The 27,221-nt window shown below is 37.8% G+C and overlaps 1 protein-coding gene across 1 annotated transcript in view; it reads left to right on the top strand.

The window, feature by feature from the left end:
• The window catches only part of NAV3 (neuron navigator 3), a 384,858-nt gene that overhangs the window by 244,004 nt on the left and 113,633 nt on the right, over positions 1-27,221 (top strand). The window contains exons 8-10 of the mRNA XM_025895950.2: positions 2,187-2,326; positions 9,493-10,516; positions 19,459-19,574. Of these exons, the coding sequence (XP_025751735.1) occupies positions 2,187-2,326; positions 9,493-10,516; positions 19,459-19,574 (1,280 nt within the window). The remainder of the gene's footprint in view (positions 1-2,186; positions 2,327-9,492; positions 10,517-19,458; positions 19,575-27,221) is intronic.

Genomic DNA, 27,221 nt, shown 5'->3' with positions numbered 1-27,221 from the left:
GCCTGCACACAGTCCCCATGAATTAGATGCTTTGTTTTGGTAGTGAATTTGATAGACCTGTGTGTAGGAGCTGACGTTTCAGATTTCGTCTGTCATTCCACGAGCACTAAAATCTACAAGCCAGATTGCAGAAGAAAGAAGCTGAGGTCTAAAGCTTACTCTTGTTTCTAGCTTTTTTTTTTGGGGGGGGGAGGGAAGGAATAATTAGTGTATTTATTAATTATACCTTTGCTGTACAGTTCATTGGTGAGACCAATGAACTCTTAACTGCATAATCTACAATAAAGATTGAATTTTGCACTGTACAACACTAACACAATTTGAGTGGCTGGTGGTAGCTTGAAATGAGCTATTCCATGGTCCAGTTGCTTTGCACCTGCATTTATAGGTCTTCATTTTCCTTATTGCTGATGCTCCTGTCTTGTCCACATTCAACATGTCAAGGTTAACAGTCTTATTGTCTAATACTTTAAATCTGTGGCAGTGTTTCCGAAGCCTGTTCAGAGGTATGTGACTTGTCCCTTATTTGTTATACTCTTTGCATTTCCTTAGCTGCTTAACATGATTCTGCAAAAGCAATTTAAAACCTGAATTCAATTTAAAAAGTCAGCAAATGAAGTAAACTGGAAAGTGTGTAGAGCAAATGACCTCATGTATAATTTGCTTACTGTGGCAAGTTCTTGAATTCTGACATGCAGAATATATGCAGAACTATTTTATATTTTAACAGAACAGATGAGTTTCCAGTGTTGCACATGCCTTTTCATTGTTTTTTTCATTACCTTTGACAAATGATCTCAGGGCTCTTACTGCCTGTCAAATTAGGGTAATGAGAAGGAGCAAATGGATTTTTAAGTTTGTTTTAGTGCATTCTTCAGGGAACAGAAGATCACTTGAATTCATGGGTCACGATAAAGGTTAGCATGCGTACAGCTGCAGAGCAGAGACAGTCTGCTCTGGGTTCAGCACAGAGACTGGCGGCCAGAATGAGCCATAAAAATAATGAATGGATTAGCTCTCTGAGGCTTAAACTGGTAAAGAAAGAGAACATGGAGCTGTTTACATATGTTTGCTAATGAAAAGAAAATGATTTGAACATTTCTGTTATGCCAGTGTATTCAAGAAACAAGCAAAAAGTTTGGAAGAAATCAAATGTTTTGTACTTCTTTGTAATGGGATTTTTTCCTCCCTTCTCATGCTACTCTTTCATAATAGTGAAACTAACAGAATTTGATAACTAGTATAGTTTGTAGTACCATTATTAAAATCATCATGTCACTCCAATATGGGAGAAACAGAAGAGAGATGCTCTTCTCCTATGGCAAAAGCCTATGGCTGATTCAAGCAATTCATTTTGTCTAACAAATAACATAATAATGTTATCTGTCTCACAAACAACAAAACTGGAAGGGGTACCCACAAAGATACTGCGGAAAGTTTGAAGTATGCATGTACTAAGGAATGTTACATCAGAAAACAGATTCAGGCAGAAAAAAGATACATACCAGGAACAACAGGGTCTACGTTTTTTCCCTTAGCATAGCCACACGGTAAGGTTCAGATGGTGGCAGCAAATACTAAGAAATGAACTGTATAGTCTACACTATGTACTTCTATCTAAAAGGTATAAATGGATCTGTAGTATCTAGATAAAATATGTATTTTCTATCTTTTTCATTTATAATACTAAGGTGGGAGCATTTTAGCAAATAGACCTCTGAAAAATAACTGGTGAAGGTAACTAAAAAAGCTTTTACACTAGACACAACTGTGAGACATTTATTAGAGTAAGAAATAGGAAATATTTCCCAATTATGTATTGTTGTGCTTTCTACTCTATTTCTGCAACATTTCCTCTTCAAAAGTAACAGATTTTAATAAAGTTTGATATTACACTTTAATATTTTTTAGGGTGAATCTGTTTTAGCAATGTTAATGGCAAATGCAAAGCATCTTCTTACATGTCTTGTGACTCTATAAAGCATCTTTCCCTTTTGTGTGCATAAGGATGAGCTTTTATTTTCATTTGTGGAGTCTAACTAATTTGAATCCTCCTGTTCATTGTTGCTTACCTGGATTCATTGTTTTCAGTTGTTGGTTTTAAATTCTGGTCTGATATTTGCATACTGTCTCTGCTATATGTTGCATTACATAAAATGAACTGATTTCTTATTGTACCGTTCCAGGCTTCCAGGACCCTCAAGAGTGCCAGCTGCAGGCAGCAGTACCAAAGTCCAGGGAGCTTCCAATTTAAATCGGAGAAGTCAGAGCTTTAACAGCATTGACAAAAACAAGCCTCCACAATATGCAAATGGAAATGAAAAAGGTAAGTGATTAAAGTTCATCCAAGAATGAAAAAAACCCCATCCACAAGGGTCACAGAAGTGAATGTAGTGTTTAGACTTGACAAGGAAAACCTATGGAAATTGGGGCCTGAATTAGGACTTGTGGTTCAATTGGGATTAAAATTCCGAAATGAAAACTTGCAAGATTTTATAATTGTATTTTTTCCCTCTTTGCTGGAAATATGATAGGGTGATTTTTCTGAAGTAAAAATGAATCCATACTAGATGCCTATAATCTTGTTCCATATTCAAGTCTACTCACACTCAAAGGAAGACTGCCATAATTTTCAGGGGACTTTGCATCTTAGACTCTAATGGATAAGAATCAGAATATTATACTTGCATCAGAATGCTGCATTCTTTAAGAACCTTACCTACTGTGTACATAATACTGAATAGAGGATTGGAAATTAAGTCAAGTGTAATGAAATTTTGCAGGGATTTGGATTCAGTGTTCATGTTTTATTGTCTCCTTTAAATATAAGCTTCCATTACAACAACAAACTGAGTTCCCTGGGTCCTTCCATTTCTCTCACCATGATGCTATTTTCCTGGAAAATATGCCTCTTCAGGCTTTATCTCAGAAAGAATAATGTAAAAATTCAGCTTTCTGAGTTGTGTAACTAATCTGTCCCCTTCCTCCCCTTCTTTCTCCCTTTGTGTAATGAACAGCATTTTATTCATATCTCTGGGTTAGAATACAGTTGAAAATGATACAATATACATAGTACCCGTTTGCATCCTTGGGGTCTGTGGGAGGAACAAGTATGCAATGAATGTTCTTCATCCAAGCAATAGGCAGCTATCCAGATTTTTTTACAAAACTCTGATGAACACACTTTGCCCCTAGCTGTATCTGAAAATATAAAACCATCCTTTCAATAGTTATTTCTTTATTTTTACCATCAGGGTTGAATGTTTCAGATAGTTCTATAGTGGGTTTTATTTTACCAAGGTCTTGTTTCTGTCAAGACATCCAGGCTAAAAGTAGAAAGAGATCAGAGTGAAAACTGAGCAGACACTGTATAGTTCACAAATACTATAGTGAATTTATGAAGTAGGAGATGTGGCTGCTTGAGTGAAGGTATGTACAGCAGTTTAGGTTTTAGAATTTCCTCATAATGTTGACATGTTTGCTACTGAAATATGTGAGAGTTAAATGATTCATGGTGAGATATGCTTGTAGATATTAATGTTCTTAGCTCATTACTTGGGAACTGTATTTTGATTGCTAAGGTTTACATTGCGTTGCACATTTATGTGGCTTTTTGCATGATGGATTTATTTTACTTTCTCATTTCTTTACAGCAGAGAATGAGGTGAGATTTTTAGTGAAGTTATCACTTGCAAGAGGATAAGGGGTGGCTTTTTTATCTGTAATAATTCAATTAATTTTACAGGATATAGAAGATGTAATGTTACATAACTAAGGAGTACTATATTTGAGATGTTTCCATCTGCCCTTTTTTTTCCCTGTCAAAACAGCCAAATGGATAGAAAAACATTGATTTTACATGATAATCAAAGCTAAATACAAGTTTGTTTTAGGGTATAAAGCAGAAGTTCTTTAGAGAAAATGTCTACTGTGACTACAAGGATAGCAAAGTGATACTTTTTTGTAATATCCTAAAAGAACAGGAGAACCCGTGTTTATGTGTTTAAGTACACCATGCTGCTACTTTGCCTAAAGAGAAAAACAACTGAACCAGGATATACTTTAAATTTGGTTATTATAGTGACTAATTTTTGAATATTACAATTAAATTTCCAAGTAGTCTTTTGATATTTTAAGTGTTTGAGGATGTGCTGTAACCTAAGATCTTTGAAGAATTTGTTTAGAAACAAACTTCGACCCTCAAAATAGTAATAATATAAAAAAAAACTTTTACAATAAAAAAGTGTCACCATACGTTGACAAACTGATTTTTCCTTACAGTGCAACATACATAATAGACCTTATTTTTCAGATTTTGCTTCTGAAGCAGATGCTTGGAGCCCTGAAAGAGACACAGTCCATATATTCTAATCTGAGATATAGATCATATAGTAAATAGTTTGTAAATAATTTGTAATTCTTCATTAGTGTTGCATAAACTGAGGCAGAAAAAGAGATGACTTTTTCCAAGTAAATAGCCGTTAGAGGTTGGGACTTCCAAGGCTCTTCAAGAGCAGATCACTGTTGTTACATTTTTCTCTCCTGTACACTCACCTGTATGTGCTATAAGGAGACCTCAGAAAATATATACAGCATAAGGTTGGTGTTTTGTTTTTTTTAATCCAGTTATATGTAGTACTTGAAATTCATTCGTGCATAACATGGTTTCCAACTCAGTCACAGTGGGGAGTGGATGTGTAATCACAGAGTTAAAGGAGACCTGAACGTGATCCAAAATAAGGTGTGATATCTGCTTTTAGGTAGTACTTAATTATTCAGTCTCTCATTAATATTATCTTCTTTGAATGTTGCCTAGGGAGTAGTTCAACACAATAAGAAACCTAGTGCCCCTGAGCAAATGCAGGTATGCTCTTTACTGGGCAGAGCCCAGTTTTCAGTGACAGACAATCCCTTACTGTGACACAGGTAAGTGTGTGTAACTCTGTTGAAGTCAGAAACATAGAATGCACCAAAACATTAAAAAAGCCATTAGCTCAAATTTCTTTGTGGAGCTTCAGTGAGATTCTTTTTTTTTTTTGCTGTACTTTGCAGCTTACAGATCAATTTCAAAGAACACGTCTGTTTTCCAGATATGTCAGATCTATCTGCTTCCAACTTAATAACACGGAGATGGAAAAAAACACAGAAAAATTAAACTATTTGAATAAATTATTCAGAATGCTAATAAGGTGGATACCCAGGGCGTTTTCAGTACAGCAAAGTAATGTTCTAATTCAAGTCACAGTTTAAAAACAAATCTTTACCATTTAGGTCTTAGAAACAGTGTATCTGAACATTGATAAGGGTCTTTATGTCATGGAGTTTAATTTCCAGCTTTTCAATATAATTTAATAATATAAAATGGTGTTTGTGTATTCTCCAAACTCAGTTTTAACAGTATTAGATTATTTTACCTATACCAACTCTGAGAAACTCTGCAGTGGAACTCTGTTGCCTAATGATGCAAGCTGTTAATACGTGGCCAGTATGTACATCTGTAGCTAATTGTGTATGTTCCTTCTGGTGCCAGTGTTTTTCCAGTTGTTCCTGGTCGTTTTCTCCTCTTGTGCTGATAAGGGCTAGCTACTTTCTCATGAACAGCTAGAAAGGGAGAGTTGAAGCCGAATTCTTTTAATCTCATGAGGTAGATCTCCCATTCCTCCAAACATCCCTTTAGCAACCCCTTGCAGCTCTTCCATTTTTTACTAACCTTTTTTATTGTGAGTGACTAAAAGTGGATAGTCTGGACATCTGCCTGATACAGAATATTTAGATTATCATATCTAACTTTGCTGCCGTGACAGAGCTGTTGTCACAGAGGTCATCTTCTCCAGCAGCACAGAACACAGTGAAGGTCACAGATGAGAAGACAAAGGAGATTATATATTGGGTCCGAGTTCAACATGACCTTTATTTGTGAAACAGCCTATGAAAAGTGGATTGGAAATGTCTATTCAGTTGTCATGGCCTTGCTGAGTTCTAGAAGAAATTTCTCATTTTGCACTGAACACCCCAGGGTGTTGCTGCTGTGCTTTTACAGTGGAGGTTGGGTTGAGCTCTGAAGCACTGAGTTTTTGAGCAGAATGCAAAACAGTTTTCAGCACAAGCTGACTATGCATTCGGCTATAAGGGGGTTAAACCCGAAACAGAAGACTATCTTCTTGAAAAATTTAGTTTATAGAAATAAGAAATCCTTGTCATAGGTTGAGTTCACTCTGTCTCAAAATCACCACAAGGTGGGGACAGGTTTCACATAATGAACAGCTAAAGCCAAGCTCAATTGAACGTGCAGAAAGCAGTTAATTATGTGCAGCTTCAAGTAATGCATTTGTGCTGGGGGTGAAATAGATCTTTTAATTCCAACATACAGACAGGTTCTCAATATTTCTTGAGAACATGCAGCACACATTCCTTGCAGAAATATTAAGGATACCCTTTAAATTGAAAAATAAAAGCAAATTAAAGTTCTCTGTAATTTTTTGTTGCTGTTTATATTTTGTGGCATAGGGATCCAATAAATACCAGTGGCTCCAGGAATCTGTGGGTTTTTGCTGTATATATGCCAGAACAAGCTGTTGATGAAACAGTAAATACTCTTCTTTTTACATTTTTCCCCCCAATGAGTTTAATATTATACAGCCGGAAATATAGCAAGGCATGCGTTCTTCTTTTTAATCAGAACACTTTCTATTTTATTTTTTTTTATTATTTTTGGAGTAAAACTGAAGCCATACAAATGTAAATAATACAACAGAATGTAGTGGCATCCCGCTGTTCACAGATTGTTATGTGTATTCTGCATTAGCTTTGCATATTCCTGTGGTGAACTGTTCTGCAAAACTATTGATATAGCTTAAGGCCCCAGTCCTCCTCTGTATTTGGGGCAAGCTTAGTGCAAGACAAGATGTGTACAAAAAGGTCCTTGTGCACATCCGGTTCTGGGCTACTAGCCACTGGGGCTGATTCCTGGTATAAATTAAAGAAACCTGAGGGCTGCACAAATTTCCAGCAGCTGTGGTTGGCCTCAGGCTCTTTTCCGGCATCTGAGGCTCACCAGAAAATAGCAGGAGGCCAACCACAATTCCTGCCTTGGTCCCAGGGGAGGGATCAGTTTTGCAGCTGCCCACCAAAGGTGCTCCATGGTGCAACTTGGAGCCTGGAGAATATGCTCTAACCTCACCCGTCACAAAAAATACTCTGAAGGAACCCTTATCAGTTAATGTTTTCTTGCCTAGAACAGGACTCCACAGAACAGCTCAACTTTCTGCGAATGAGCTCATTTACAGAATCATAGAATCACAGAATGGATAAGATCGGAAGGGACCAACAGCAGGATCATCCTAAAGCACATGGCACAGGATTGTGTCCAGACAGTTCTTGAATATTTCCAGTCAGGGAGACTCCACAACCTCTCTGGGCAATCTGTTCCAGTGTGTGGTCTAGATCTGCACAGTAAAGAAGTTCTTTCTCTTATTCAAGTGGAACTTCCTGCGCATCAGTTTCTGCCCATTGCCACTTGTCCTGTTGCTTGGCACCACCGAGAAGAGCCTGACTTGACATCCTCCCTTCAGAGACTTGTGTACATTGATGAGGTCCCCTCTCAGCCATCTCTTCTAGAGGCTGAACAGGCCCAAGCCTCCCAGCCTATCCTTGTAAGAGAGATAGCCCAGTCAACCATTTAGAACTGTGGGGTTTACATATCAGGCTGAGGAGCACACATAAGACCCTGGGCAGATGGAATTATATGGCATCTATTGAAGGCATCTATTGATTGGCCTGCTGGGACCAGTTGTTAATAGAGTTAAACTAGTAAAAGATCTTATATGTCTGTCATGGTACTTTTACTCATATTTTTTTTTTATATTTTTAAACTAGTTCTTCTTAATGCTATTCTAAGCAGTAAATTTTGCTATGTTTGCATTCTCTTTGTTAAAGAAAAAACAGCTCCAGTTTCAGTATGCTCAAATTCTGCCTTTCCTTCAGACTTCCAGAAGAGTAGTCTAATCTTTACTAGGGGTTTAGGAGGACTAAGACTGAAAAAGTGAAAATTATGCATAAATTCATAATCTGTGCTGAAGGGAAAGATGTCTTCAGTGGTTGGGCACTGGAACAGATTCCCCAGGGAAGTGGTCACAGCACCTGACAGACTTCTAGATCTGTTTGGACAATACTCTCAGGCACATGATGTGACTCTTGGGGAGGGTCCTGTGCAGGGCCAGGAGTTGGACTTGCTGATCTTTGTGGGTCCCTTCCAGCTCAACATATTCTGTGATTCTGTGATTATTCGGGCAGGGGTACCCCAAGATATGTCATACTATGTGTTTATGCAAGACATCAAGCACTCCTTTTGCCATTAGGTTAACTAAATTTGCACTGCATGTTTCATGGGCTTTCTTATAGTACAGAATTCAATATACTATAGGCGGGCTTATGTCTAATTCCCTGACAGTCCCCAGATAAGGCAAGACAAGATAGATCCACTAAAAGAAAATATGTCATCTGCTGGAACAGCTATATACCACATATTTGATTGCTGTTACCACTTCATTTCTCTGGTGCTCCAGAGTAATCATGTTTAAATATTCAGATATGTCTTGGGAATCTGAACTTAGACCTTAACCCTTTCATGCCTTAGTGAGTTTTGCTTAACAAGGCTAGACAACTTTTTTGAAAATCACAGCTGTTAATTAGCAGAGTTTGATTATTGCAGGAGTCTTGTTCTCATTCATTCTGAAGATTCACTGAGGTTCCTGGATGATGTAAAGGTAGTGAATGTGCCAGAGCCTTGTAAACAAGCTTTCTGTACCTACCTGAGCTTCAGGCCCAAAACAGTTATTGTTGCTGTACCCATGAAGGTGATATATCAGTGTAACTTTCTGGTACTGACACTGGTGAAATTGCTGATAAAATTTTTCCCTATGAGAGTGTACTGAGATAAGTTCCTAAAGTCAGCTACTAAATATTGTTAACTATACTTAAAACTTTGTGAATATTGATTTTATCCATTTAATTTCAGTATTACTCAGTCCTCCTCCTCCTGCCTAAAACTTTGGCTTTCTAGCACATATTTTAATTTCACTAAACATCGAACCCATCTTTGCTGGTTTTGTTTTTCTACTAGAATTTTAGTATTCTTTTTTCTTTAACATCTCAGTGCTTTATAATCAAAAAGTGATTGGAAGAATTTCTTTATGGCATATTAAAGATAAAATCTTAAATTGGATGGCTTGATTTGCATAAGGAGACAGTTATAAGGAAGGCGTTTCTGAGATTCACTTAAGCTTATGGAAGTATTGAACAACACCATGATGATGGGAGGAAAGAAAAGCATTTTCTGTTAGCATCCTTCGTGTTCCGTGAACATATAAATTATGTTTATTATAGATCTCATATAAGTGTGTTTCAGATCCCAGAGGAGTATGATATCACCTCCAAGTAGGAAATGGGAGAGTAACTATACCACTATGTTTTTTTCTTTTTTTTTTAAAGCAGATTCACCAAAAGGCCCTCACCCATCTGCAGGCATGAATGGAAATGTGCAGCATCCCACCAGCACTGGGCAGCAGCAGGTCTCTGCCATACCCTCTCCAAGTGCCAGCAAGCCTTGGCGCAGCAAATCCATGAATGTCAAACACAGCGCGACCTCTACCATGCTGTCTGTGAAGCAGCCTAGTCCCGCAACCTCCCCTACTCCAACTTCAGACAGGCTCAAGCCACCGCCTTCTGAAGGTGTGAAGCCCCCTTCATCTGGACAAAAATCTATGCTGGAAAAATTCAAGCTGGTTAATGCTAGGACTGCTCTGAGACCTCCTTTGTCACTGAGCTCAGGGCCCAGTGACAGTGGGAGAGATGATGATACCTTTTCAGAGTGTGGTGAAACCGATGTCTTAAGTGGTGGGGTGAACAGCAGCGGCTCAACAAGTAGCAGTCCTAAAGTATCACCGAAGTTAACCCCTCCAAAAGCTGGCAGCAAAAATCTCAGCAATAAAAAGTCTTTGCTACAGCCAAAGGACAAAGAGGAAAAGAACAGGGACAAAAACAAAGTTTGCACTGAGAAAGCAGTCAAGGAAGAGAAGGATCAGGTCATTGAAACATCTACAAAGAAGAGCTCAAAAATTGCAAGCTTAATCCCAAAGGGAAGCAAGGCAACAGCAGCCAAGAAGGAAAGTTTAATATTATCTTCTAGTGGGATCCCAAAACCTGGATCAAAGGTGCCAACAGCAAAGCAGAGCACTTCCTCCACATGCGCGGGAAGTAAGGAGGTTGAAAAACTGAGGACTACAAAAGGAAACCAGTCCCAGTCAACAGCAAAATCTCAGCTTAACGAGAAGGCTTCTCCTTCCTCTGGTCTTGCTTCTTCTGAAGAGAAAGAGCCAAGTGCAGGATCCTCGGCAGCTCCGTCGGCCTCAACGGCTGCAAGCAGTGGCCAAGGCACAGGAAATGGTGTCGTCCAGCTTCCTCAGCAACAGCAATACAGCCACCCCAACACTGCCACAGTAGCTCCATTCATTTATAGGTAAGGTCATGGAGGAAAATTGGTTTCGTGCTACCATTTAGAAAAGAGAACTAAAATGGATAGAGTAATGGTGGATCATACTGTTATGTTTTTTATCTCCCAGTTTCTGTCACAGCATCATGTCAGTATTTTCCTAATATCATTGTTTAATTGATGTTACTGTATGAAAAATTTCTTCCAAGAACTGTGAGTCTCTACGTGGTACAAAAGTAATCCACTGCAAATATTTGCCATTTAAAATTCAGGGTATTTTCATTAGAAATACAAGTCATAGGGTACATTGTCTGTGCTGCCTTTGAAAGGTCATGGCTGAGTCTGGGTTTCTAGTGTGAATATTCTTGTTTGCATTCTAAGAATCTCAACATATATTTGCTGATATTCAATAAATTTGCTTAAAATATACTGTTCTCTTAAAAATACTAAAATGAACTGCTGATATTTTCAGAATATGTAACAGTACTGGTAGGATATTTAAAGAAAGGCCATACACAAACTTTTATAAGTATTCAAAAATATTTCAATACTTTGGGTAGACAGAGAAGGTTGCTGTTTGCAGGTCCTTTTCCTGTTTAGTTTTATAAATGAACTAGGTGTAGATTAACTCCATGAAGGCAGTTAATTTTTACAGGCAATAGTAACTCTTCGGATGTCCAAGGCTCTGGAAGAGAAAAATGAACAGTTAAATGTTCTAGTATCAAACTTTGAATTTACTTTTCTGTATGATAGAGTAACTGAAGAGAAGCTGGGAGATTTAACTGTTGTACAACTCAGAAGATACAGTAAGTGTAGAAAGATTGACAGGCTGGTTTGAGTAATAATTTCAGATGTCAACTGTTGGAGGGCTTTAGCTACAGTTGTGGGTAAATTTAACATCTGATAAAATGACAAATTCATTGTTAAGCAAAATATACTGGCAGTTTTTGTTAGTGACTAGTAATCTAAATAGTCTTGGCTAAAAATTAAAGAAGTGGTGAAGTAGGCTCTGAGGGAGTATATATATCATCGCACATAACTAAATATAGCTTCAAAACCAATCTGGATGAGTGATAAGTTAAGAAAATTATATGGGAGGGAGAAAAGACTCAATGTAACTTATATTTATTCCAATATGCAGTGGATAGCCTCGAGTTTCAGTTAGATCTTTCACTGGATGTACTTAATGTGCATGTATCTTTATAACTATCTGGAATAACATCAGTGATACACAGAATTTTAAGTGCTGTACATAGGACAGCCTACTTATGTGTTAGGGTACATATATAAGAAGAGAGAAAAAAAAGCTGAGCTTTGCCTTCAGATGTATGTGTTATTTAATGGTAATTTTACTATATATTGATGCAATTTCATCGCATGGTGGAGATATCATTCCTTTAAGCTTCATCATGAAGCAAAATGTATTTTGAATTTTAAAGGGTGATAGAAGCATGCATCTTCAAGTAAAATTTAGTATTAATAATTGTCTGTTTGCTCCTAACAAGCAGCAAAGGAGACTGTATTTGAAGTTAAATCTCACATGAAAATAAAATTTTCAGAACCAAAGTCTAATCTCAGAATGCCATAAACCCAGAGTAATAGACTGACTTTGATGAGGCTACTTCAATATGTATCTCTGTAACTGAGAGAAGAATCTGACTCAAAAATAGTCAGTAACCACATTTCTTAGAAGTCTCAAGGGCTTTGTAATACCACACAGTGATTTCATAGAAGAATATAAATATAACCAAGGATAAAATATCCATATTTCCAAAGTCAGCATATTTATTTTTGTGCATGTATGGTAGGTGGAAGTGAACATGAGCTGGGGTATTGTAGCTACATTTTCTTGTTCTTAAACATAATTATTTTCTGAGTCACCATAATTTATACGCTGAATTTTCAGGTTTGCTTGTTAACAGCTTTATATGAGTTGATAAACAATAGTTACCATTCAGACTAACAGGGTTTTTTTCCAGCTAGAAGGAATATCTAGGTTCTTTGAGTTTGTGCTGCAGTCGTTGTAAAAAGTTTCAATAAAAATTAGTAAAAATACCATGCTTTTTATCCAGAATCCTGCAGAATCTTGCAATATACTGCTGTGATCAGTTTAGGCTGTTAGCACAAGGATAAGTAAGGACACTTATCCTTACTTACAAGGATAAGTAAGCTAGTGCTTTTTCTGGTTTGTTGCTAATACCTGCAGATATATTTTGGAATGTTTGTTTGTTATTCAAGAGTATATTACTGTAGATTTGTGAGTAAAACAAAATATTCCAAAGAGTTTGTTTGAGATCGGCATGTATTTTGCCTAAATAGAGAATGAAATCCTATAACAGTTATCAATATTCATGTTTTCAAGGAGTTGTATATTTTTATTAACTGACAGTAGGTGGAAAATACTGTTTCACTGGCAAGTTCTCAAATGACATATTGCACTATTCAGCTTTGCAGTCTTGGTGCTTTGTCCTGTCTGATACCACATTGTATTTTTATTCTTAAACACATGGCACAGAAATTCATTTGGGATTATTGCTTCTCTTCAAAGATTAGCAGCAATAGTCAGAGTTGCATCTAAATGGGTATAATTTAAATTCTTCCCTCTTTTTCAGCAAGCGATTATTTATTTTTAAATGTGGTTGTGAATGTATTATTTACAGTCCCTTATGTGTCCCCTCTGAAGCTGACTGCAGGGTCCAACTGATATAAGACTGAAGTAGATGTAATTTAGTTCCCAGAAAGCTTGAGAAGAAAAAAAACCAGAAAAGCTAAAAGGAAGGTGTAAGAGACTGTATAACTTTTTAAAATACAGCAGACACTACTTCAAATTACACATTCTTCTATATAGACAAAATTGGAAGAAGATGGAAATTGTGCCATCTGCCACAGTCCCTTAGACTTGTATTGAAATTGGCCATGGAATTTAGCTGTCTTTCTAGTGGTGCTTAAATTTCAGATGAAGAATAGTGACACAGAAGTTTAGTACTTGCTAGTCTACAGTGAAAACAGGTTAAAAAAGGTAAAATAATGCAAACAAAAACCAAACTCTAAGTCTGCCTCCTAAAAACTTAGCAAGAGAATAACAGGCTAATTGCTCAGTATTTGGAGTTCTTAGCTCTCCTACACATTGCTCAAAAGTGGAGTATAACCTGCAATTCCAAACACTTTCTTTCCCAGAGAAAAGCCTGTTGTATGCAATCATTGCTTTATTTTTTGTGAGCCAAATTGTATAAGTTTGCATTATTTCCATAAAATGGGAAACAGTAGTCCCAGGAGTAACACAATATCTCCTCACTCCATGGGGCAAATCCTTAGTTAAGGCAAATCATCATAACCCTGCATGAAGTATGTGATATGTTGAAAATTAGCGTTTGCTTTGGATTTTCTTAAACATTAAAGGAATATTTCAATAGGAGAACATTGAGTTATAACTGGATGCATGTACTGCAGCTTATTCTATTGACTACTTCAGTAATCACTGTAGGAGCTTAGTAGGTCTCTTTTCCAGGGATGAAATATAGAATCTGAAGTGCCCAAATCCCAGGGGGTTTGGTACTCAGGAATTGCTTATTGCCTGAAATGCTGAAAGTATAGAAACTGCTGCAGAGAACCAGATGACCACTCATCATCCTGAGCTGCACTTCTATCTCGTGCACTACTTAAATTTCAATTTTTCAGATAAATTTGTAGTTTAATGTCTGGAAGAAGTTTCACAGAATCACAGAATATGCTGACTTGGAAGGAACCCACAAGGACCATTGAGTGCAACTCCTGACCCTGCACAGGACCATCCCCAAGAGTCACACCATGTGCCTGAGAGCATAGTCCAAATGCTTCTTGAACTCTGTCAGGCTTAGTGCTGTGACCACTTTCCAGGGGAACCTTTCCTGTGCTCCAGCACTTTTTGAACTGGGACTTTGCAGTTACTCTTTGAGTGTCAATGCTGGACTACAAACACTAATTTGGCCTTCCTTTTGTCCTTGAAGAGTAAGTAACCGGTAGTTTCAGCTACCTAATAGGTTGGTGTAGAGAAGATGGTGCCAGATTCTTCCTTGAAATTTAGGGAGAAAGGATAAGAGGTAACAGATGTAAGTTACAGCAGGGGAGGTGCTACCCTGAAAGTTAGAAAAAATGTTTTTACTTTGAGGGTGGTGAAATACTGGTGCAGGCTGCCTACTGAGGTTTTGGAATCTCTGTTCTTGGACATGTTCAAGACCCAACCAAACAAGGCTCTGAGTAACTTAATGTAACCAGACCTGCTTTACGCGGGTCATTGGACCGGATTGCATCTAGAATGTTTCTGACCTAAATGACTTTGATTCTGTGAGGATTAAAGTGTTTACTAGATAGAGGCAGACAAAGGAAATATCAGGAATTCACAAGCATGTAAATCCCATGCTTGATTTACAAACACATTCCAGATACTAGAACTTTCTTCCTGACTCCTTTACTGTATGGTGATTAAATCAATTGTATTGCTAGGCCATAGCTTCAAGGTCGCATAGGAAGTGCAGAGCAGTGACAGATGGGAAGGAGGATATAATCTGGTTGTACCTCTGGAAGCACAGTGAAATTCAATTTCAGCAGCCTCTTCAGGATGTTTTTATACTGTCTTAGGGAAAAAAATAAACTACTCTTTAAGGATCCTGCAAACACAGCATCTGCAGGATTTGTTGAAACCATATTTATGTCCACTTTTAATGACTAGAACCTACTTCTGGTCACTGATTTTGGAGTTGAAGCTAAGTTTTCAGTAAAAAACATTCTGTCAGTTAATGGTATTTGTTAATAATAGATTGTGCTGCTAAACATACTGCAAGTCCTTCTTTAAAAATGTGAGGACTCCGTCATACCACAGTGCTTTATTGATTTCAGTTATTTATATTACTGCTGTGAAAATAAAGCAACAGTCACCACCAAAATTTTGCAATTGTAGATAGTGTTAAACATTGACATTCATCAGTTTTACTTGTAACAACAGCACTTCCACTTTTCCATGCTTGATTTACAAGTAATTGTTCAAGAAAAGTTTCAGGTGTAGAGGTGTTGGTTTAAGAGATGGGAAGAAGGATAATAATTGAAGAAATCATTGTAAATACCTACTTCAATAATGCTGAGTTAAAATAGTAGCTTGATAATTCAGCTGTTTGCTGTTTCTGATCTGAAGTTATTCTTTTAAATTGCCATACAGACAACATAGCCTTATTCCTTTGACTAAATAATCAGTAAAATGCAGGATAAAGGACCTAAAAGAATATTCTGTTCAGGCTTCTGTATCTGGTAGCCATATTAACTCTTTCATAAGCTAACTAAATTTTACTCTAATCTGCACTACTCTAGTGCAAAGGTTCTTCCAGAAACTCACTCATCTCATTTATGGAAATCTTTTACATCCCACATAATGAGATTGCATTCATTTATTACCTTGTTAATATCGCCCTTTAACTTAAAAAGTTGTTTTCTCTCTTTTTCATTGCTCTTTTTAAGTATGTGAGGGAGTAATCCCATCCCCTTCCTTCTCTTTTGCAAGACTAAACCAAATGAACTCTTTCTTTTTTTTTCCTTTCAGAGGGTTTCATCTTCCCCATGAGCTTCCCAGTAGCCCTTCCTTGCATCTGTTCCCAATTTAACTCACATGTCTTGAACATGGGTGATCAAACTGCTCATATTCCAGATGTGGTCCTGCCAGTCTGTTATACTGACAGGGATACCCATTCAAGACAGCTGCATCTCAGAGAGCTGTTGGAAAAATGGCAGAATATTTATCTGACGTCTTTTGGAATGTTGACTAAAACAGATCTTTGATGTTATCTGTGTTTATCTAAGATTGACTATTTTGTTAGAGGTAGACTGACTGTGTTAAAGATCACTTATTTAGTATTTCAAATTCTATTCTTAAGTACTTCTATATAGGCTCATTTTAATCAAACTGAGTGAACTTGTGCAGGTATGGTTGAAAGCAGGATTTGTCCCATTAAGTGAGTTTGATGCCCTTACAAATAGGTAGCATGTCACTCAGTGGGTTCTGAATAAATATATTTCCTGATTGCCATGATTAAAAGAGAAAACAGATTATCCTGTTTTCATGAAGGTTGTCTAAATTAACCTGCACTGCAGGTGCACAGCACTGGAAGAAATATGAGTGGGCTGACTTTGACTAAACTGAAATTCTTTCCCCTTTGCTTTATATCAAGAGAGATGCAAAAATTTAATTATTTTTTAAGGTAGTGGACTATGAATGGGTAGAGGACAGAGGATCATTCATTAAGGCCAATTTATAAGGTTTGAGAAGATAATTTAATTTGCTGTTTGCTTGCTTTGAGCCTAATCTGTGCTGCAGTCCTGCAGAGATCACTTGAGTCATTCATAGCATTAATATGTCCCACAGAAAGTTAAAGCCAGAAGTATCGGAGAAGACAAATCTCACAATAATATATATAAGTATCTATGTGCCATACAGTCAATAATGAGCTATATATTCATCTGTATTGGCATTATAGGCAATAGTCACTGCCAGTGGGCAATCTAGACCATTTCTTCACTGAGGTAGTGGCTAAGCATTGGAAAAGTCTCCTCAGGGAAGTGGTGAAGTCACCATCCCTGCAACTGTTCAAAAAATGACTGGACATGGCACTTTGTAGTATGGTTTAGTGGGCATGGTGGTATTTAGGTCAAAGGTAAGACTTGATGATCATAGAGGTCTTTTCCAACCCTAATGATTCTATGATTGTGATACTATGATTAAAGTTCTGTTTTACCCAGCCTCATTCACCAGATGAAGAATTAGTGCAAATGTTGGGTATTGGTAACCAGTGGGGGTCCAGACCACTTAATCCTTTTCTGATGATAGATGTCCAAATAAACAGGAACAGATCCTTCCTGTTCTCTCTTGGAAGATAGCTTAACCGTTCTAGTTTGATGCAGTGACTGATGTTTGAATAGTTGTACAGTCAGGAATGCTATGCCATAGAGCCAGAAGGAGAGCAGGCAAAAAGGATCCCTTTTTGTTTCTAACCAGAGAGAGACTGATGCAAATTCCATATACGTTTTTGTGGAGAACATTAGGAATTCTTTAAGTGCACCCTTCTAGCTGGATGCTCCTTCTACAAGGCCAAAACCAACCTACTTTTTTCCAGTGTTCCTCTTAACAAACTCCAACTTCACTCTGGCTCCAGCCCCAGAAGCTATGTGATTTGGGTTTATCAAAAGAGTGCAGACCAATTACCTTTACCATTATTGAAGTGCCCCTTTTTGAGATGTGTTTTTGAGCTGATGGCTTGCCCTGGACTGATCCTGCACTAAGTCTCAGCACCAAACCCAGACATGAGTGCTCATGAGCACTCATGGCTTCTCAAAATGGCTTTCAGTGAAGGTAGACATGGCCCTCTTTCATTTTGATGATTTAAAGACCTATGGGAATGCAGGAAGGACTGTGGAATTTCAGGGTGTGTTCACTGCAGGGCGATAGAGTGAGCTTTTTGTTACTTAAGACACTGTCCTCTCAAGCATCAAATGTTGAATTACATTCAAGGTTGGCAGGACATAGTTAACCTTGCAACATGTGCTGAGCTTGCGTTTCCAGTAGCGTGTGACAGACAACAGCCAAAAATATTCTTTTATAGAGCAATTTTCTGTTTCCAGCATCCAAGAGAACAGAAATTGATAAGAAAGACAGTGTATCCAATCAGACATAATTTACATTTCTATTTCTGAGTTGAATGATTCTAATCAATGGATTCCACCATGTCAGTACATGCTGCTGTATGTGCAGATATCTGTTCCTTCAGTTACTGTTGTGAATTACTGAATAAATACATTCCGTAAGTAACTTTGATATCCAGTAAGTAACTTTAAAAAAAATATAAATTACCTGGAAAGTTATTTCATAAAATAAGTTACCATAAAATTATTTTGAGAGATAAGTCACTGTTTTTATGAGTTTTATTTATAAAACACACACTCATCACACAGTTATATGTTTCTGTTTTCAGTTTAATTGATCATTGGAAACATTTTATGGTGAATTTTAGGAACTGAGCTAAAAAAGTCACATTTTAAAATTAGGATATAAATATTTCACTAGTGTTTTAATAAATCAAAAGACTGCTATTCATGTCAGGAAAGCTGAAGAACTTAAGCTCTAAGTGAAGATCTTTTCCCATTTTATTTCAAAAAGTGGCTAGTATATCTTTAGATGTGTTCTTTTACTCTATAAATATGTGATTGGTACACGTTTCTATTTAATGACATCATAGATCAACAGTTCCATTATAAACTAGATGCTACAGCTGTTCCTTAAGAAGAGACAATGTATGTGATGCATTTGGTATTATAATCCATGTGCTCATGTATTTCTTGCTATTTACCTTTTTGTAACAGAAAATAACTGTATTCAACAAAGGGCACCTATTATAATTTATCATTGATAGTCACAGAAATGTACCCTCAAAGAAAATATGAGCTATTTGTTAGCAAGTTAATGGAAAAACTTGTATTATCCCATTTCTGCAGTTATATAAGGGGCATTATCAAAATAAACTGCACATAGAATTAAATATCTGGGCCATATTTCCATTCCAGACTTGCATAAGCTTTTTCCCACATGGCATTTCATGCTTAATATTTCATCAATTACAAGTTTTCATTTCCCTTATATATGTGCAGGGATGTGACTTAACAAATTTAAATGGCTTCTGCCTAGGTCTGATTGACACTTCTTCCAGAAAAAAAGTGGATAAACAAAATGGCTCCAAATTTCCCAGCATTAACTGTGAGTCATTCCTGAAGAGAGAGTTCCCAGTTGCCTGTAAATTTATGTAGCTCCAGTTAAACTAGCACAGTAAGAATGTGACAAAAATGGTACTTTCACCCTTTAGTGATATGATTCTAGATGGAGCTGCAAGTAACATTTCTTTCCATTAATACCTGAATGATAGATAATAATAATCAATCTTCTTGCTTGATTTCAGAACTCTCTCAGAAAATGACAGCACCTCTTTACCACCTGCTGACTCCTGCACCAGTCCTACTAAAATGGATTTGTTGTTTAGTAAGACTGCCAAACAGTGCCTAGAGGAGATATCTGGTGAGTAACAATAAATCAGGAGAAGATTGTGAACTTCTTTATTTACATCTATTTCTTACCAGGATGAGTTGAAATAATACTTTTGACCTCTCATCATGAGTGGTATTAAATATGCAGAAAATTTGGGTCATGCATGATTAGTGCTTGAAATCCACAGTTCTCTTATTTGAATTGGCTCCTTCTGTTGAAACATCCTTTTCATCATCTGGAATTTCACCCGCTAGGGTTTCAAGTAATTATTATTTTATTTAATCAGACTGAATGTTCCAAGCAGAGCGGTGGAGTTGACTTCAGAATGTTTAACCCTTGCATTTAATATAATCAAATTAAATCATAACATCAGAACTGAGACATAAATTGCATAAGATCCATTTTGCTTTTATAAATGAATCTGTATTCAGAAAACAAACAAGTCCTTACTCTTGTACCTGACTTGTAAGCTGCTGCTAGAGCTAAGCTGCTAAAGGTTGTGTTCTGGAATTTCTTGTAAACATGGATTAAAGTCCTTACTAGGTTACAAATTTGAGGAGATTTTTTTTCTAATCATATCGGAATAATTTCTTTGAAGTCAACAGAGCCATGCTGATTTAGATCAGCACCAGATCTGACCATGACTGCCTATGGATGCAAAAAGCAGTGTGTCACAGCTCATTTTCTCATCAGGACTCAACTGTAGTGCATGCAAGTAGTTCCAAAGGGACTCTTTGCCAGAGCTGGTTGGGGGTGGGCTCAGAGTTTATTTCTTGTTGGTTTTGTTTTTCATTAGCATCCTTGTTCTTCTTATAATTTTTACGAAAATAAGAGGTGAAATTCTGTCCCAGTGATTTTATCTGTAGTTTTGCCCTTTCACTCTGTATTTTTAAAATTTAAATGGGTTTATAATGATTCATGTGGTTCTTATTATACAGGATATAACTCACTTAAAGCATTAATTTGACAAATCAATCTGAAATTATCTCTGCACCAGAAGGGAAATCAGCTGCCCAAGCATTATGGGGACTTTTACTTCAGGGCATCTTTATTCTGGTCTGATCAAGGGTTATGTCAGTAGTAGCAAAGAGATAGACTAAGTTTATTTCCTTGGTCTGGTCATTTCTTTTCAGAGTATTAAGAGATGAATCCAGTTTCTTTCATTTTGATATTACCTTTTTCCTGAAATCTTCAATTGTTGCTGTGGATGAGCATCATCTTTATATTATCTTGAGCTTCTTTTGCAACTTGGTAGCCAACACACTAGCAAAATATATTTGTAAGCAGTAAGGATCAGTAAGAATCATGCAAAAGACTGAGCATCTGTGGAAACTAGTAAACAGCTTGGAGGACTGTGTTCATAAAGTGCTGTCCCACCTGTATCATGTTTCTGCTTCATTAATCATTATTATTTTTTAAGTGCCAAATATTTACAACTAAGGCTGACATGCTTAGGACTAGGATATCTTAGCCTATATCATTGTATAAACTGTTTCTCTACTTTCAGAATGTTTACTCACCCCTGTTTTTTATTGTCTCTTGGCTGAAGAATACTGGTCTCATAACCAGCGGAGCTGATCATATCAGAGCTCCTAATCCACTTTGGAGCAAAATAAGACAATTGATTTTAAAATAATGCTTTAACCATGTCTGGTTCAAGATTTCTTTGTAATACAGGCAAAAGTTCAGTGGAGAAAAAATAATTCTAAAAATTATTTATGAGTGGTTGTTCTGGCACCATTCTTCTTGAGTGATTCAGGATACCAAACCCAAGCTAGATTCCTTGCTCTAGTGGTGAAAAATCATGATTGTATTTTCTGTGCCCACCAAGGCAGTTCTCAACAGTGGTGATGGGAAAGAAGAGAGTAAAGCAAGAATCTGTAGAGGTAGTTTCCAGCTCTCCCCTGCTGTCTTCCTCCTCTAAGGGAGTTGATTGCCTTTCTAGCCTTTGCTGTCTTCCAACTCAGAGCTGGTAAAAGGCAAAGTCAGAGCTCAAACCTCTTGTTTTCTGCCCATTTCTCTGCAATTGATTACTTAATTTTACTTGCACAGGCATGAGAAGAGAATGGTCCTGGAAGGCAAGGGAGGTGGGGAGGACAATGTAGCCCTGGACACAGAAGTGTGGCCCTGATAAACTGGACAACCTCTTTATTTTTAGCTTGTCCACATTAATCTACTGCCCTAGGTAAATACATAACTTATGCCTAAAGACAGTTCTGCATCTTGGTAGAGCTACCGTAAATCTGAGTTTCTTCACTGTTTCTCTCTGCTGAAAATTTGTTCCAGATGTGATCTGAAGTGCTTCAGACTTTTTTTCCTACCTTTTTTCCCCTTCTGAACATTCCACAGCTCAGCCAGAGCATTCCCAGGTGTTTCCACAGTGTACGTGCGGGTCAGCAGTAGAGCATGTGCACAGCAGTTTTAATGTTTCCTGCACGCCCTTCTCTGTGCATGGTACCAATGATACACATATGCTGAATGAGTCCCTTTTGTAGACATGAGTCACCTGTGGAGTTGTTCTGATGTGTTCTGTGTATGGTAGGTTTGTTGCACATATGGCACACAGATGTGTAGACTCTGTCCAGGAAATCACAGACAGAAATTTAGGAGTCCTAAATAAAGGACAATTCTGCATTCATGTATGAACACTATTTCTTGCATGTACTTTTTGTACCAGTTGCCTCAACAAGACTACTCAGTATCTATGTTTCTGCAAAACTGGAGTATACCTTCATAGACAGGATTATAAAAGGAGAATGTGTTATTCATGGTATGGCTAAGAACAAGTTGTTCAGATTTTCTTACCCAGTATTTCTACTTGTAGTAGCTGTGATATTTATCAGTTTCTGCAGCAAGTTTATCAGAGAAGGATATCAGTAAGTTAATTATTTAATAATCCATTGAAATCTTTACATGTCAGTAAACTACAAAGTGTTATTTTATGAAAGCAATGATGGTGTTTGGCTTTAACAAGTGTTGGCATGTTCAAAGAACTTAATGTGAAGTGTTTAATTAAATAATTATTCATATATTTATAAATATTGACTTATTTTAAAAAATCTGAGAGATGAAACAGAAATTAAAGGTACTTTTAGGAGTTACAGGCCAATATAAATGGCAGGATTAGCATATTTTTCAATTTTCAGTATTTTTTGTTCATTGTGCTTAATTTTTTGCTCTCCAAAACAAATAGTTAATTAATAGATGCAGAAATAGTTTACAATTTTTTTCAAGTGAGCTTAGCTGAAGGGATTCATAATCTTATGCATTTGCAGATCTATTACATAAGTCATTTGTAGGGTTCCAAGCTATCCACTGAGACTTCAAAGAAAGTCTTATCTGACAGCAAAATTTGCCCAAAGATTATTAGTTCTTAAAATAATTTTTACAATTCCTTTTATGAAAGAGACAGTAAAGATAAAGTAGCATGTAACACTGACTGTGATGGCTTGGGTAAGTTCCCTACGCTGTTCTTGAGCTAAACATATTCCTGTATTGTGGGTGGAGAACACACTGAATTGCAAGGTAGTTGGGGAATAATGCTGTTTTCTCTCCTCTGGTCTCCTATACTTTCTTCTTAGTTTAGAAAGATGTATTTTCTTGCTGCTATATTTCATCATTTTAAAATGGAGGTTGAGCTTTAGAAAATGATTTTTCAATAAATAACCCTGAGAATTTTTGACACTGCAAATTTATGTTTTGTCAAATGACACCCTGCAGAGAGATGTGGTGAAGCACAAGGATAAATTCAGTGTTCTTTCTACTGATCACTCGGGTCAAGATACATAAGTATCTGCTGTATCTGAGGATGCCCACAATGGCATGTCTACCAATTGAGGCAATGTGATGAATGGGAGAAAAGTTCATATAACCTTGTAATTAAGGGCTGTACCCATGAAGACTGAATGAAGGTTGTGTGATTAGTGTCAGTGCCTCCATCTAACAGCATTTGACTCGTGTTTTTAATATATTTAGAAAAATAAATGGGGCAGGTGAATGCTGGAGCTACCAGCTGCCCTCACGTGGTTGTCACACAGTTCAGGTGTCATTCTCATTCCAGTATGATGGTCTGTGTGCTGCTGCAACTGGGCTGTGATGAATTCCTCAGTTGGAGGAAGGAATAGGTCAGCCAAGACACTGAGACCCACTGAACTTCCCAGCAGCTGTACTACTTCCAGAGACCATTCCAACCTGGAGTGGTGTGGCACCTATTGCCAACACTATACATGAGGTTTCATGTGGCTCATTGGGTGAAGTTTTTTCATCCCCTACTATAAATTCTTCTGATCCCAGCTGGAAACAGAACTGAATATACATGTCTAGCTCTGGCAATCTTGTATCTGGTCTATTCATGCTCAGAACTGAGCAGTCGTGCTGTGCAGTGCATCCCCAGCAGAGCAGTGCTTGTTACGAGGGACACTCCGTGTTTGCAGGTCTTACTGAGGTCAGGTGCAGCACTGCAGCAGTGACTGCTACATATGGCCACGCACATGTTGTGAGCTTGGTGTGCAGTCCGAGCAGATCCATGCCTGCCTACAGCTGACCATGGAGACAAACCACTGCCTGCAGTTGTTTGGGCATGAAAGGGTGGGTGAGGAAGTTGCCATTCATGGATTTGGAGTATCAGAAAGAGATTCAGAATTGGTCTTCATGGTAGGAAAAGTCCACGTTCTCTTTACTTCAAGAAAATCACCAAGAGAATTTTGGCACGACAGGGCCAAATCGTTCTTCCTGTTAATTCAAAACAATTGAGAATACTATACCAATTTGAGTATAAATTTAGGATTTAAAAACAATGAGTGAGAAAAGAGTGAGATTGCCTTTCATTTTTCAAATTCTCTATTGTAAATACATCCCTGTGAGGTCTTTCTAACAACCACAGCTTCCTCAGGCATGCTCCTCAGGCCATTACAACTGCATAGCACCATCAGTGCATACTGGTGCAGGGGCATGTGGGCAGTGCTGAAGCTCTGGGACAACATCAGCATCCACACCAGCCTGCTAGGCTCTGCTGCGGGCAGGCACCATCACATTCATAAAAACCTTTTAAGGGCTCATATGTCACTGCAACTGGCAGACCCTGGGAGTAAACACAGCAGTCTTTCCTTTTGTTTTCATGCTGAAGAAGTGACAGGTGCTTAATATTTGGGACAGTTTTGTACTCAGGCAGACAGACCATTCCTCTTGTCTCCTCTGACTTTGTGGGCTAGGCAGAGATGGGAGTGGTACCTCCTCTTGTTATGGAACATGTCTTTCTAGGAATTTGTCTGTGCTTTAATATGGAAAACCAATTCTCGAGGCTACTGATTTTTTGTTCTATGTTAGTTCTGTGTTTATAAGAGTTATATAGGAAAAAATGTACCTTTGCTTTAAAATTTCCAAGAATTTTCCTCTATGTATCTTCAAAAACTGTAAACTGAACCAGTGAAAAGCAAGAAATACACTGAGGCTTCTGTTAACATCTGTTTATTCACACAGGAGATCTTCAAACAGTCTGTATTTCTTAGGATGTTTTTTTAAAGGTTATTTGCCTGCCAGTGTTTCTCAGGTAGAAACTTGAGATGCATAAGTTCATCCTGACAAAAGCAGTTTATATTTATGTGTATACATACAGCATATGTATTTGCATATTTGTAGATTTCTACATAATTCTTTGTGAAATTAATTTCCCCTAGATAAAAAGTTTATATCTAAAAAAAAAATAAAAAAAGAATTAAATTCAGCTATTTCTTTGTTCATCTGTTATTTCTGGGACTAATATCTTTTTCTCTGTAGAAAATGTAGACATTTAAAAGTAAGTCTTTTTTCTCTCTGGATAATGTATTTAAAAATAACATTTGGAACTGCTTAATTTAGTTCAGATACAATACTGAGTTTCTTTATAAAAGATTCCATTGTCAATTATAAAACTATTCCATTAATAGGTTTTCTTCAGAAGATTGTGAAAAAAATATTTTATTACATCTTTTTAATTCCATACTAGCCTCTGAATCTCACAGAGATGCAAACAAGGTACATTTTTAAGGAGAAAGAAATTAAATACTTCCTTTTATAAATCATCTCATTTCACCAGACAGGTACTATTACATTCCATTTTTTATCTTCTTTAAGATCTTAAATTATATATTTTTTATTCAGAGCAGAAATTGCAAGACTGAAGGTCCATTTGCAAGTCTGATTTTAGCTTCCTGCATAGGGAGTAGCAGTGATATGGAAGAAATAATTTGTCATCCTTACCTTTTGGGGAGAAAAATAGGATTTGACCATGAACTAGGTCTGTTACTGTAGCATCCCATTCAGGTGAAGCTGGGTCTTGAAACCTGTGGCATTGTAAACTGGGCAGAGGCTTCTGTGTCTCCGGTTTAATTCACCAGGATGTTTGCTGCCATGGCAGCCAGCAGCATTCATTGCAGTAGCAGAGAAGAGTCATATATCTGGGAATGCAGGTTGAATACTAAAATGTAAGGAGGCTTGTGCAGAGCTTTGCTTCACTGGTTAATTTTGGCTCTTTATTGAGCTCTGATGTGGAGGCTGTACTTGCAGTTCTGTGTCAGCCCATCTGAAGTGAAGAGCTGTGCACTAGGATCAGTCATGAGCTGGTGAGAGGGGGGGGAAAGCCCAAGACAGTACTTGTGCCTACTTGGATTTCAGAAGGCAGCAGCTGTAGAAAGAGATGCAGGCCCACCACTCCGATGAGACTGGTGATTGGATGAAGGGAGGAAAACACAGTTGGCTTTTGGGATTACTTCTGTGCTGGAGCAGAGTGTTTGATCAACTCTCTTCTGCTTGAGAGAAATCTAAGTGAAAATGACTGTAAGTACTGCAGATTAATGTGACGGGAAGAAGTGGCTTAGCAGAGACAGCAGTGTAATTTTAAAGAAAATGACTGTGCCTGTCTAGTCAGTTCCGGTATGTACAGTGCATGTTTGAGCTGTGCTTTTCATTGTGAGTGCAAGTATGTGCTACCTGGGATGTGCAGCATGCAGTGATGCAAGTACCAACCGCAGGACCTTGCAGGGGAGTTGAACTGCTGTCCCTCTCAGAAATATGAAATCTAACTGAGGTGAAGCCCCCGACAGAAAGATGCAGCGATCTGCTGAATTGTCAGTGTTTAAAGGCACGGAGGTTAGAAGAGGGTGTGTTCGTCTTCAGAAGCAGAAGTCTCTAACCAATCTCACGCTCATCAGTGAAGGGGAGAAGAGGCGATACTCATACAGGGAGAACTGGTTTGGAAATGCCTCCAAGTTCAACCAGAGCTACCAACAGCGAGAGGCAGAAGCCAGGTGCAGAGGCTCCCTTTCCAAGGCACTCTCACAGTCAGTGCACTCTCTCTGCCACTCCAGCCTCACTGCACCACAAGAGTATCAGGGAATACCATCTACTGAAAGCACGACATCCAGGAGGTCAGGAGACTGGCATACAGGTGACAATGAGGAGACCAGAAAATCAGATGATGAAAATGCATCCTGCACATCCCGTTTCCCCAGCAGGACCTGGACAGAGGAGGAGGAGGAAGGGTGCTTGCGTGAAGGGACTGCACATCTGGATGAAGATGTCATAATAACAATGCTGGGTGACCTAGAACAGGTCCTTTATACTGATATTTTAGGTAAGTTAACTTTGGCTTGACATCAGGAAGGGCTGGAGGAGAACCAAGTGTTAGCACATATCTGCATG

Source organism: Manacus vitellinus, unplaced genomic scaffold (assembly GCF_001715985.3).
Source record: "Manacus vitellinus isolate BGI_N305 unplaced genomic scaffold, ASM171598v3 scaffold_5_pilon, whole genome shotgun sequence".
NCBI lineage: Eukaryota > Metazoa > Chordata > Aves > Passeriformes > Pipridae > Manacus > Manacus vitellinus.
This window is presented reverse-complemented; position numbering and strand designations above follow the sequence as displayed.